Below are 14,939 nucleotides of genomic sequence, written 5' to 3' on the forward strand. Positions count from 1 at the left end.
AAAGATCCACACTTTAAAGGCATCTGGGTATGAGGCAGGATTTGCTAAGCACCCAGGTACCTAACTCCCATCAGCCCATATGGCAATCTAAATCAACAGGGTTTAATTCTTTGCTGTGCCTGATCCTTCCCTGCACACCGCCCAAGGCAGAGATGTAGCTTCCATCACTGCACTGCTCCCAACACAAAGAAATACAGAAACATGTTTGTCTTCACGAATCCCCTGCAAGGCACAGCAGGGCTCTTATCTTTGAGACAGGCAATCTGGGCAACACAGGTAAGTGCCGAGATTGGAGTCAGGCAGGCTGAGCCTATGCAGGGTCTGCAGGCAGAGTCCAGCTCTGCCTCTGCTTGGGTCCCTGGGATGTTGGATGGGTCAGGGCTGTAAAGGGGTGATGGGAGATGGAAAGGAAACAAAGGCAGAAGGGGGTCTGGAGAGCAGGGCCATTCACAGCCCCACTAGAGAGCAGCCTCCTCCTCCCCTGGCCCCAGCAGCTCCTTTTGTGGCTCTTAATAAACACAGCACCTCCAAGAATTAAAATGTCTTTAAAATCTGGACAGGGTAAAAAGGAGAAAACATTATAAAATATGGGCTGCTTTGACATGCCTTGGGGTAGGTCTTCTGTCAGCACAGCCTCAAGGGAATCTTCCAAGTAGTCCAGAGAAACACAAGCCAGCCTTGATGGCTCGCTTACAGCAGATTTACCAGCATCAGGAGCTCAGACTAGACATTTTAGGTTCCTTTAAACAATGTGTTGAAAGCACCCTATCCCAGAGAAGAAAAAAGGAAATAAAAAAGCTGTTGTATGTAATTAGCAGCTCCCTTTGATGAATCCTTTCCAATGCTACCACCTTTTTGCAAATAATTTGTTTCTTGAAGAACAATTTTAATGGAGCCAAGACAGGCAGAACTTCAGAACAGGATTACAAGAGGGAAGATGAATTGTGTGCGACAGCACCCATTAACCTGGGCCACAAAACTCTCCCTGGTCTGCATTAACTCCTCAAATGTCTGATGCATAGTTATAGTAAAGACTGATGCAAAAGGAAACTCAAGTTTTCCTTCCTTTAAGATCATACCATCCAGCATTTATTCTCTTCTTTGAACAATATACACACTTAGTGCTCAGTACAAATGTCTGATGCATAGTTATAGTAAAGACTGATGCAAAAGGAAACTCAAGTTTTCCTTCCTTTAAGATCATACCATCCAGCATTTATTCTCTTCTTTGAACAATATACACACTTAGTGCTCAGTACTTATGAATACCCTCTATCCAATTAATACCCCATTAAGCAGCACGCCTGCAGTGACTTTATCCTCAGACCACTGTATGGGAGCTTTTAACTCCATAATACCCTGGCATTATTAACATATTAGACTACAAGGGATTGATCCAAAGCTCACAGAGGTTAATGAGGGCTCATTAAACTTTGAATTAGGCCCTAACTGCTCAGCAAACATGAAGTGAAACAGCATGTGTCAGATAAGATCACAGAAGGTGTAGTAAACTTTAAGGTGAAATATTGAATGCTGATCATGAAAAAGGCAGGCAATAACGGGGAATGTGTGTGGAAAGCAGCTGTGGGAATGAATTATGATTATATTACACTCGATATCAAGCAGGACAGATTTGTGTCTGTATAAACAGATATTGCCTGGTCTGACTCTGATGTGATTTTGTCATCATATGGTTAGACACAGCATAATATTGACATTACGGCTTTCCCTTAGATTTTAGTTCTGAATTTCAGCTGGAGAGTATGATACTAGAGACTTGAAATCAGTATGACTCCTTCCCTAATTACTGATTAATCAAGAGCCAAGGTTGCTTGCATAAAGAGTCATGGGGAGAAGGAGGAAGTCTCATTAAGAACAAGAGGTTAAAAAAAAAAAAAAAAGGAAGGGAGGGGGACATTTAACAACTGGATGGATACAGAATGAGAAGGAAAAGAGCTGATCTCCTAATAGCATGTTATACCCAAATGTTAAATTTTGTATTCATGTCTAATTAAAAAATTATAAGAAAATGTTTTAATACTTGCAGATACCATGGGTTATGGTTCAAAAAGAATAACAGAAAGTTATTTTTCTTTTAACAACTTCAGGAATACATATACGTTGTGCCATCCTGTTCCTTAGGTGCTCAAAAGACATAGCAGGTGTTTCATACATTTTGAATTGCATTTTCCTTTAGCATACAAAAATCTGTGCCATAAACATAACACTGTCTGAAAAATATTTGGTAAACCCAGACAGTTGTTGGAAATGCTTCCACCGATATTTTAATTCCTCTCTTAACAGGAGTTTCCCTGCAAAAACAGATGCTAACGAATAGTGTTTCTGCCATCAAGCTGAATGGGAATGCTTTGGTGCAGCGTTTTCTTTTTTCCATGGAGACATTAGAGGGTGCATTTCCCATCACTGAAAGAAAACTGCCACCTTGCTTCTCAAATCTTTGCTTTCAAATAATAAATAACTGCTATAATCTTCCACAAAAGATTTACACTCTGATGATGTCTGATTCTTCTACTCTAATTTCTTTTCATGGTGCAGTTGAATGCCATTTACTGGTAAGTAAATTGTATTATCACTTCACTGCAAACCACACCATTGAAAATGTAAGATGGCCAAACATTTATTTTTGTTTTCCAACTCACAGAAATCCCTTCAGAGAGCTGTAGATTAGCTAGCAACACTTTTTAGTGCAGATTCTTAATCTTAATTTCTTTCCCTCTCTCTACTATCATGCTTCCAGTGATATTACTTCAGAAATAACTCCAAATAGCTTGATGTGGTCAGGAACACTGCCTTTTAGCTGCCACACTTTTCACAGTGACTTGGAAATACAGCAAATTGGCCATTTCCACTGAATTATTCTAAGTCCCATAGTAACAGGGGCACCACAGCTCTGTATCTTTCTCCAGAGCAGTTTCATTAGCAGAGAGAGGGGGCTGCTGGAGGACCACAGGTTGACAGTTTTCTAAAGGGGCAACCACAGGCCTTATGCTCAATCTTTTCACAACACGATGTGTGCCTTTCATTTTTTGGACAGAAACAAGCCCACACAGCCTTTCTCCTTCCTTAAACTGCCCCACTTTTTACAACAATAAAATTAGCTTCTTTGCTTAAATAAATCTTACAGCTCACAAAGCCTCGAAGCACAAAGAAAGAAGTCAACTGCGAAACAGCTGAAAAGGGCTATAAACCCAAGCACAGATGCAAAAACCCCATTAAGGTCATGTAATGTTTTGTTTAAGATGAGTGGAGATCACGAGTGAAAGAAGGAGTCAAGAAGATGAACTGTCCCAGCACTATGGCATTTAAAGATCTAATATTTCCACTAGAAACTTCTAGTTTAGGGGTTTGTATCTTGAGTCATAGAGACTTAGGCTTAGTCTCCAAATCCCAATCCCCAAAGTGGAATTACTCACGTAAAGCTTTGCAAGGGAGGTTACACCCAGAGGGTTCATTATGACAAGGCTGAATACTCTGCATAACTTCTTTTCCAGCTGTACCCCATATAATGCATATGCATACATACATATACACATACACATACATATCCCAGAAACCATGCACAGACCTGAGGCAGGGAAGAGACCCCTTACATGGGTAATGTGAAAGTTTTCTAAACTATCATCTTATTGGCACAACAGTCTTTGCTGAGTCCTCACACTCAGCTGCTCTCTCCTCACTTGCCTGTCAACACCCAGGGATGAACTAGTGATGAAGCCCCGCACCACACAGTGCACAGCCTCACCAGGGCTGTGTAAGGCTGGGTGCATGCTCAGCAGCGCTCCACTGGTATGAAATGACACCACAAGCCACACCAAATCCTCATTTTCAAGCTTTTGCTAGCTTGCTCTCTTCTACAAAGGACACTTGAGCTTTGGTAAGAGCAGCTTCCTTTGCTCCAGCTGCTTCTAGCTAAGCCCTGAACTATGCTCCAAAAAATCACTCACCTTGAAGTCCTTTGCCAGCACATCTCTCTCATCCTTCATGAAGCATGAACACCCCCTACTCCTCCTGGAGGTTTTTTCTACAGAATATCCACAGCCAGGGTCTGCTGAAAACACATCTCACTTTCCCATAGAGAGGAAATCAAAACTTCCTACACCTGCAGTCAAAGCCCTGTCCCTCTTACAGGGTGAGCTCACCCTGCCCAGCTGCTCCAGGGGCTTTTAGGGGATGCCTGAGTTTCTGTTAGGTTGTGGAGGGAAAAGAAATTCATAGAATCGCAGACTGGTTTGGGCTGGAAGGGACCATAAAGCTCATCCAGCTCTAACCCCCTACCACAGGCAGGGACACCTTCCACTAGACCAGGTTGCTCCAAGCCTTGTCCAACCTGGTCCTGAAACCAAGCTCTGCTTGGGTGGCTTGGTTAGGAAAAAAAGGAATATGCTTGCATGACATATGCAAAAGATTGGATGTGTGTGCATATCTGGAAGTGTGGTCTCTGTGTGCTTCCAGTACATGAAAAGAAATGTAAATAAAATAGAGAATCTAAGAAGAAAAACTATAAGCATGGCCAAAGATATTGGTACTGCATAATGCTGAATGCTTGGTCTATATCCAGCATGGCACTATTCGTGTCCTTAGTTTCCAGGCACTAAATAGACTCAGACGAGCCACTGGAGCTACTTAAAGGCTCAAATTTAGGCACATACTTAAAATCTCTGTTTGGCTGAACAAGGGCCAAAACTTTCAGTACCATCTGCAGATACCCAAACTGCCTTGGGCAAAATGTTTTCCTTAATATAATCCAAGGTTTTGTTTGTTTGTTTTTTAGTTGTCTAACTGTTCAAATAGGAGGAAAATTAAGGAAATTAACAACAAATTTGAATGTTATTATAAATATGGTAAGAGCTATGGGAAAGAACAAACTGCAAAGAAATGGGGCCTTTAACAAAACTGTGGTAAACTACTGCACTTCCTCTCTTTGCTGCCCCATCATCTAACCATTGCTTACAGCTCTCATCAGTCTGCATTAGAGACAGCTGAGAAAGGTTTAGATGGTGACACCTTTATCAGTGAAAAATCTCAGCAGTTATAAATAAATTAACTGCAGCAGTGAAAGCTTAAAATTATCCCGAGAGTAAATTGTCTAAAATTTTAAAAGCTGACATCTGAAATTCCAAGGTGCTGAATTTAATTCTTCAGTAGTGCAGACTAGCAAGAAGATACGCTATAGTAAGGAATTAAAAAGCGTGGATGGTTTTTTTGCTTCCTATCTCACTCCAGCCTGATACAGTGAATTTCAGCAACAGCCTAGCTGTCAAGGTTATATCTGCACCATCATTCTGCAAATCCAAACTCACACCCACACAGTGCCACTATGTCTTCGGGACTCCATTTCAACTCATCACGAAGCCAAGTCCCACAGTAACCTATTACTAATGTGGGTGATGAGTGTTAAATAATGAACTACTGCAGCAAAGAGGCAGGTTGCAAGTTCTTTGTCTCCGTTCCTGTTTCAGCTTTTTTACCTTGTTACTATTTTTCTTTGGAAAAGGCATGAGCAAAACCAAAGCTTTTTTTCCTAGCAAATTAACCCACTGTTTTCATGTACACTCTTGTCTTTACAGATTTTCAATAGCTTTCATGAGCTGTGTACATTAGCTCTGACTACGCCTTCCTGTCTTTGCCTCTGCACATAATGACAGCCATACTGAACGGCTATTACAGTTATCTCACTTTCTGGAAAGGATGGGGATGTAATGATATGTTGCAATATGTGCAATGGGGTATTACAGCTAAATACTCTTTGGAGTGATTGATGAACTATTTTGCAGTATGCCTGGTACGACAGTTCAACGCGGGGGGTACTTATCCTTCTGTGCTTCCCACATTTCCTGCTCCCAACGTGAACTTGGAGCAGGAGCTAAAATGTAAGGGCAGGATGGGGGTGGTGGTGGAGGAATCGACTGAGACCTAGCAGAGAAAAGAAGCCGCTGCTTAGTGCCTGGGTCGTGGCGGACAAGCACCTTTGCATCATTTTAAAAACAAGCCTGTACCTTAGCAGACCCGATGCACAGATGTAGCAGCTGAACCCAGACAGGAAATGAAGTGATTGAATAGAGCCATCAACAAAAGATTTCTGAATACTCTGTAAAACTCAACTCCATTATGAGATTCTTCAAATAATCCAAGGACAGGCCCAGATGCTGATATCAGAGAGTGCTGTTCATGGCCATGGCAACAGCAATGTGGTCTTGAACAAAGCCACTCATCTTTCCTGCCTCAGTTTCTTCTTTGTGAAAGAAAGACAATCCCCATTTAGGGAAACAGGATGAAAAGATCAGATTCTGTACAAGAAAGTACCTAAGCAAAGAAGTATGTATGGATCATGGCTGGACTCGATGGTCTTAAAGGTTTTTTCCAACCTAAACAATTCTACGATTCTAACTTACAATATGTATTTAACAAGCAGCAGTTGGTGGCAGGGTCACAAATACCTGCTAGTATATCCCCCCCCACCGCCTTGCAGGGATGCTGAATGACTGGAAAACAGTTTAAAACATCTGACATAAGGTCAGACCAATGACCTGTTATCCCTGTACCCTCTTGGCTTGACTCACTGCACCCCAGATTTTCGCTGTCCTTCATTCTTCGTAACTTCTCCATTTTTCATGCTTGCAAAATTGGTGGCTATGTGATAGCTTTCCTTTTCAGGAATCTATTATCATAAATCTGGCCAAGATTTGTACCAACAGTAAATAATCATCCACATACATGAATGTAAGTTTTAAGACACCAAGTGCTCTTTAAACACTTTCAGAGCACTTAAAGTGATCATTACAGGATCAGTGTTGATCCTGTATATGATGGCACCTGGACCCCGACCCAACTTTAACCCATACTATCAACAATCAACTAAAAAAGCAACATCCTGAGATTCTGCTTAACTGTGGAGAAAATCAGAAATGCTACCAATGAATTTTGAAACTTCTGAAATATGCTGATACTTCTCCATCAGAGTGGAAGCAGTCTCATTGCTGTCAATGGCTTCTGAGAATCTCAGTTTTTATGTTGTGTGGAAAATTAAAAATTGGTTCCATTTCTTTCGTGCAGCTGGGACACCATGTTTGATGGAAATGTATCACTTCCAAATCACGTGGCATTTTATGATTTAGTGTTTCTTTATCATTTAGTGGGGCTTTTTTCCATTCATGTTACTATTCCCAAAGCATCTTGGAAAATGGCGAAATCTCAAGGGCAGTATTTTTAGCTGAACTGTGCAATGGGAGTCCTTGATATCTGTCTGCAAAGTGTCAATCACCTTAAAATCTCAACCTCACTTACGATGGTTCTCCTTGAGCAAGTAACAAGGCTGGGCTGGCAAAATGAAATTCTTCAGTAACACACTGACAAACTCAGACCCACAAAGCACCAAATTCCCCTTCAGTCTGGATTTGAATGCATAAATAAATAAGGCTCTTGCATTTATTTCTGTTAGAAGATTGTATTATTCCATTCTGCAATTATGGAAAAATGCAGAGCACAGGCAAGATTTAGTGTCTGAGTTTTTGCTGCAAGACTTACGTCAGTAGAAAGGCATTTGTGCTCTTGGGAATCAAAGTGAGATTCACCCATTTGTGGCAGGTGTTTTAAGCACTCAGCCTAACAACCTACCCACGCATGGCACTACAGCAATTCAACGACTAAATTAAATCTCTGAATATTAAATTAATGATGGAAATCTAAAATATTAATATATTCTAATTGAATATTCTCCGATAAATTATCTAGGCATTCTCAGCAATTTGATTTTACTTTCATTTCTTAAGGAACTTTCAGCTGCATAAATACAGCTATTAAGGCAATTCAAAAAGGGAACATTTTCTGCTCAGACAAGAGAACTCTAAACACAAAGAATCTAAAAATTTCTTTCATATGATTGATTAAATCATAGAGCCCAAGACAGCTGAATCATTAAATGACTGCTTTCCTTCAGTCCCTCTGGCTTTAGCAAGGACAATATAAATTCCCCATGGGTCTGAATACAAGGAAATACAATATGTATAATTACAGTATAGGCTTGAATGCTGTTGTAAGAGAATTTTAAATGGAGCATTTATGCTGTAGCTGCACTTTTCAATCCATAATGCTGGATGTGTGCATGCCTGTAAAGCCCATAAAGCACTGGGCATCTGCTTTCTTTGACCTAGATTCCCAAATGGTATTCACTGGTGTAGCCCCACCAGCTTTGGCAGGGACATGTGAATTTACATCAGGATCTGGCCTTCTATTTCTGTGAAATGCTGGAGATTAAGAATGACATCTTCACACACCAGGGAGAATGAATGTTGTTTGAGGAATATATATAGTGTGGTATGTGTTTAGGAACCTGCTTTAAACTATGTTTTTATAAGAAATTTCAATGGATGTGTCAAGAAAGCAGCCATGTGTTGTATTTCCCTTTCTCCATTCATTCCGAATGTGCCAAGCCCTTGTTTGGTAACACATACACAGAGGACAGATCAATACCAGAGCCAAGACTGTGGCAACACAAATGCTTAATGAACCATTTTCCTGCTAATCTTTCTCTCTTTGGTGTCAGGTTGGTTTGTGGCACGAAAACACAGTCAAGAGCTGCTACAATCTACACCCTTTACCCAGCTTTCAAAGAAAGGCTGTGCCTCTAAAGAGCAACACAACTTGCATGCTATCCTGTTTGCTCTCCACCCTCTGGGCTTGCTTCTTCCTATCTCTGTGTGTCACAATAATGACCAAATCACCCAATTTCTGAATTTCAGCTAGTGATGCTCACGGGGGTACCAAAGGCGAGACCTACTGAGAGCCAGAACTAGCAAAAGCTAGTAAGAACAAGGAAGATCTAGGCCTATTTGTAATCAAGGCTGTCCATGTCTTTCAGGAAAAGTAAGGTCTGATGTCCTCTGGGAAGCATTTGCAAGGCCTTTTCTCGGCCTTCTCTCATCCAGACAAATGCCATCTGTCTTGCAGCTGGGAGTGAAAGGATTCTGAACTGCCAATTTCACAGCAGTAAGCAATGCGGTTGATCAAGGAGGCATGAGGGATTTCCTACAATAAAACTATGTAAAACAGTGCAAAGGCACATGCTGAAATAGCCTTGATGAGTTGAAACAGCAATAGTGAGGGCTGATGGTCCAAGCCAGTGGGGATTTCACAGCTCAGTGTAACTCTGTGATTTTAGACTTTTGGAGAACTGTCTCACTACTCTTATTTCCTGCACCAGGCAGGAAGGATCTGTGTCCTACAGCACACAAATAGGCTGTGGAGGTCTAGAGTGTGCTATCAACTTTTTTCATATTAAGTATCCCATTTCACTGTAGAGCTTCACACGTGCTAAACCTGCCCATGAGTCCATCGTAGGGTTTTCTAGTGCACTAAGAAGAGCTGTCTGCTCCATCAACACGCACCGTGCAGCATGAAACCCAACCAATCAATACCTCTGCTAAGAAGCAATGCAAGAGTCTTCACGTGTATTATATTCTGCCAATTTTCCAAACCACTTCAGGACTTTCTGATTAAATTTACATAAAATGCATCCTTCCCTCTTATTCCCTGTTGTACACATTAGATTACTTCTAGTATGCTTGTGCCTGAGATTACCAGTGCTCAGATAGGAGAGAGCATGCTGTGCCTGTAGCATGCAATCAAGTCAGTTTGTAAGAGCACCAAGATCCTGTTTCAGTCATCCTCAGTGGATTTTCACTGCTGGTGTAATGATAATGAACAAGTTGTTTATCATAAGAGATCTAATGGGCAAATACCACATTTTTCAGTTTCAAGTTTAATAAAGGCAAGACGGAAAAATTAGGGTCTATGCAGATCAAGTTAGAGACATGCGATTCCTAAGAGATGTGGAAAGGTCCTGGAGATAAAGTTGGAAGTTTGGAGCATTCATAAAGGTGAATACGGTTGCAGTGGTTGATACAGTGGTTGATCCATGATTATCTAACCATGCCATGACCACAGACCAGTCCTGCACAAGACCGTTGGTCTTTTAAACTAACGCTTTTCATGCAGATACTTTTTGAAGTGCAGAAGAATATTAAATACAAGATTATCTAATAGATAACTGGATGATAGATAATTAAGAATTAGCTACACATGTAGCTAAAATGGATGAGTCAGAAAATAGAAGGTACTCAGCAAGGACACAACTATTTAATATATTATCTTAGTTGATCAGTGTGCCTGCATGAGTCATTTGCTTGGAGGAGGAGGGGGATTTCATATTGGTTTTGTATTTTTAATGGGAATTTTTATGGACCTCATAGTTGTAATAATGAGACTACCTGACAATTAGTAATGAAATTATCCTCACTACAGTAAAATATTTCACAGCATGTAAAATATTATTCCTAATACAAAGATGGAAGTGAAACACAAGGAAATTAAACCCAAGATTTTCATAAATGTTTACAAATAAATAAGCATGTATCAATAAAATTTGTTAACTGTTTTCTCAGCTGAAAGGCAAAACCAATATTTGCAAAACATTTTCATAACAATAAAAGTTATTTTTAGCTTATGCACGTCAGATGTTTATTTAAACTCTTTTATGAATATCTTTTCAATAGCCAAAACTAATCAGAAATTCCTATTATTATTTTTTACATATTATCTTACTGAAATACATTTCCTAGTTAGTGCGGTTGATGCATATGAACAGACATGGATGTTCCTTTGAAAGAAAAAGCCCTGTAATTAACAGAGGATTTTTTTTTTTTTTGGCAGGGATAATGTTTTGACATCTTCCTTTTTTCTTTTTCTTTCTAAAAACTTTTCATTTAATGTATTTTATCAGAATGAAATGGTTTAATGAGCAGAGAATTATAGTTGATCCCACCTGAACCAGACAGGTTCAGGTTTCGAGGTATGTGGCTCCCATCAAGCTGCATTCACTTTTACTATGATTTAAACTTCACTCAGGTACAGCCTTGCTAAAAATACTGACGAGTAACTAGTCAACTTCCATAAAATGGAATTTTCACCTTCACAATAGGAAGCAGGAGTAGGAGGGAAACTGAAAGATTTGCCTATGCATTTCAAAGTAGTCTAACCTATAAAAACGCAAACAGCAAGTGGTACTATGAAAATGTACTTCTGGTAGGGCTCTGGGGTTTTCAGCATTCAGATTTTTCATGCCATCCCTCCCTCTCCTTGCGGTTAACCAGAACCAAAGATAACATAATGGAGGGACTGGTTTCCATTAGCTACACCTATAAAATGTAAGCTAAAGCATGGTTCTCTGGACGAAAAAAAGCTCAGTGTCCAGGAACTAGCATTGGGTTTGAATGCTTTATATAAAGTAGCAGAGAAAACTGACAGACTCCATTCCGTACAAATGGACCTGAGCTGTAACTTCACGTGTGCACTTCTAGCTCCAGTCTGTGAGCAGATGGACACAAAAATACTCAGCACCCAGTGGGCAAAAGCATGGGAAATCAGATCAAAAATGTTACCTAGATCTAGGAGACAGCAGAATGCTCCAGGGCAATCTGAAGATTATGTGGATGGAAATAATCAGATAGTGCTGGTCTTTGAAGACGTTGATTTATCCTATTCTGGATAATTAAAGAGAAAAGTCTAATAGGGGAAGCTGTAACTCCTGCTAGGAATCACCCAAGCTTCAGGTTCAGAGGCCAGCACATGGCCCAGATGCTGCAGATGAGCAGAAATTCAACCCAACCCTGAAACATCAGGGGTGTCATGCTTAACCAAGTTGCCCTCTTTGCAGGATCTTCCCTGTCATTATGATACTTTCTGTATGTCAGGTGAAAAGGAAAGCAGCCCTTTGTAAGTCATTTCTTTCTTTCCAACCCCATATTTTACTTCATTTTCAGTGTTTCCTCTAGCATCTGTATTTAAAAGCTGCAATGGAATATATCACTGAAAATGTGGGAGCTCTGTGTTTCCATCAGCTAGGTAATCTTTCCAAGGTTATTCGTAGTTTAAGTGATGAATATAAATTCTTCTGTACCTATATAAAATTTATTATTTGTCACTTTTATTAATACTGGAGTTTTGTATTCTTGAGTCCTTCTCTTTCATCTCCAGACTGTAGGGGGAAAAAGCGACACAGAGATTTCAGTCCTTATAAATCAACAAATTGGTCATGGTAAGCTTGTGCCAAGTTGTCCTCTCACTGTCTAGTCAAAGCTCAAAAGAAATCAGCAGGGAGTGGGACAGGGCATGAGTTCATTTGCAAGTACCCTGCTTATTTTTCACAGGAATTAAGGAATTAATCTAAATTATTAATCTGATTTAGAAAGATATTCTTGACACATAAGGTTAGGCTTTTCTTCAGACATTTCTTCAACTTCATAGGACAACACACTAATGGGTCATTCCATATCCAGCTCTGCTGACCACACAAAGACTCCTTGGCTTCCCCCCCTGTTTTTCCAGGACAGACATAAAAACATTTGCCACCTGCTCCTTTTTTATTCCTTGTCCTAATTCCCTAATTGCGCAAAGAAATGATGCCAACAACTGGTTTGCCCAATACTTGGTGAATTGGGAACATGCACTCTCAGTCATTGCATGAGTAATTGCAGACTTCACCTGAACTTCCAAAGGACTCGGCAAGCTCCTTTTTTCCTCCCAGACATGGGCTGTGCAGAAGAGTATCAGATAATCAGTGTGAAGCAGGTAATGAGGACAACTCATCTGAATCCAGGCACTGTTTCAGGATGACTAGGTGAACTCCTGAGAAGGGATGCCAATGGCACAGTATTGTTGCTCGAATTAAGTTCTGAAATTTTATAATTGTCGCCATTTTCCTCCAAGGGAAGAGCTGAAAAAGTCTGCCAGGGAATTCTTTTTTTTTTGCAGCTAATCTTTTTACTGCTCCAAAACCTGAAACCAGCACCCGCAAGAGGAATAGCAGCATGTATGCGTATTTTGCTAACACTTTTCAACAGCAATAATGTATCAACCAAAAGTGTCTGTCAGTAGCCCCTTTTCCCTTCTTCTTCTTTCCTGTCATCCAATAATCATTACAGAAAACCACATGGGTGAACTTGATCTTGGAGATCATCCTTATAAAGAAAGAAACTAGTAACATACAGAGGATGAGGGATCCATCTGCAGCAGCGGCAGGCAGCCAACCTCCTCCAGCCCCGCCACGCATCTGTACCCCGGCTCTGCGATGGAAGGGATGGAATACAGCACCCCCTCCTCGCTGGGTGCCACCAAGCCCAGCTTTCCACCTGCAGCCGTTTTCTGGATGAGAGCACGGGCAAAGTGCCATCTTGGCAGCAACGCCAGCGTCTCTTGAGGGACTGGCTGGAAGGAGGCGATGAGGCTGCCGTTCAGCTGCGGGAGGGAAAACTGGGACACATCGCTTTGGAAAAGAAGTGTTTCAGCAGCGTGTAAAAGGCAACTTTTCCTGCACGAGAGATGAACAGCAGAGAGTCTGTGCTTCAAGCCAGATCTCCCATGGCATGGACTTGGAGCTTGCACTGCACCTACTATGTCACTAGACCCACTGCAAGATCACCACTATCATCATTATTTCTGTTTCTGTTTTCAACTTACCCGAACCAGCTGCTGTGGGAAGGGTCCCCTGGAGTTCTCCGGCACGTTGATGGGTGGGATGACCCAGTCCCGCTTCTGCCGCCGCAGGCCATTCGAGCTCTGATGCTGGCGCCAGGGGAGCAGAGTGTCGCTTTGCTGCTGCGCTGGTTCTCCAGGCATGGTCTTCCTTCCTTTTGGCTGTTTGGAAACAAGACAGCAAGACCAGTTAGTGTCTTCCTCGCTCCTTAAGACCTCGCTCCTTAAGACCTTGTTCCCAACAGCAGCGCTTCCCTGTGTGCAAATGGTCACACATAACCGTGAAAATTATTGTTATTAACATGATGTATTTCTGCATCACAAAGACAAAACACGCTCTGCTGGCAAGTCTGCTGCCACTTCATTTTCACAAATATATGGAGCTGTCACCCTCAAATCAAGATGCCTTCCAGAATATATTGTCTTCATTACACCAGCTGCAAGGAGATTTAGCAACACATTGGAGTAAAGAGGTTTCCAAATTTCTAATAAATGAAACCTACCAGAATGCAAGAAAAGAGAGAGAATTCCTCTACTGCCTATGTCATGGGTCCAGTTTCATAGTACAGAGTTACCCAGCTCCTTGGCATTAGCAGGGATACAGTAACCCTGTTTGTGGTTCTGCAGGTGTATCCTGCCAAACCACAACCAAAAGAGTCAGCTCTGTGGCTGCAAAGGTGAATCAATGCAACTTCTTAGTGCTTCATGACAAATGACCTTCTTATAAGAGCTGGATTTTGAACACAAATCCCAACTACACTTCTTCCCACATAGGCTGAGAAGTAGCACGTCTCATCAGTAACAACTTGTATTAGTTGGGGCACCTTTGAGTCCCTCTGCGTTAAGTTTTTTTTAAACTACAGATTCTGACCTTGGTATATTTCATTGTTGCACATTAAAATGTTGTGTGGCCATGGTTTGGACTTAAGGAGTCTGCTTCATTATTAGAAAATTTCAGCCTTATAGAATGATGAATCAATGAATTGTAGATTTGCAGAGGCTCTTCAGAGGTTAACCAGTCCTAATACTTGAATATTCTGTGGCTTTCTAGGATTCCAGGCATTACTTCTGTTAAGCCTGCAGAAAAGATAACTAACAAAGACAAGCTTTTTTTACCATATGGTGACCTGCACTCCCACCAGAAAATGTTTAAACTTTCATAAATCAGAAAGACTGCAAGTCATATTCTCTTCATTTGAGGTAAGATCCAGTGGGAATAACTATTCTCTGAAATTTACAATTTTCAGCTATTTTTCTTGCCCTCCCCCCCAAAAAAAACCGCAACAACCCAACAGCCAATGCCCTCCAAAAAACAGGACACACTAGGAAAAAACTCAAGGTATTTTCTGAGGCTCCTGCAATTTTAAACCACACTCACTTTTTCTCTTACT

The 14,939-nt window shown here is 41.0% G+C and overlaps 1 protein-coding gene across 3 annotated transcripts in view; it reads right to left on the bottom strand.

Moving 5' to 3' along the window:
- The window catches only part of LOC115615267 (cadherin-4), a 460,442-nt gene that overhangs the window by 151,786 nt on the left and 293,717 nt on the right, over positions 1-14,939 (bottom strand). For all 3 annotated transcript variants that reach the window (XM_030503209.2, XM_030503210.2, XM_032920281.1), the window contains one exon: positions 13,534-13,710. In XM_030503209.2, the coding sequence (XP_030359069.1) occupies positions 13,534-13,710 (177 nt within the window). The remainder of the gene's footprint in view (positions 1-13,533; positions 13,711-14,939) is intronic.

This window comes from Strigops habroptila, chromosome 13 (genome assembly GCF_004027225.2).
Source record: "Strigops habroptila isolate Jane chromosome 13, bStrHab1.2.pri, whole genome shotgun sequence".
NCBI lineage: Eukaryota > Metazoa > Chordata > Aves > Psittaciformes > Psittacidae > Strigops > Strigops habroptila.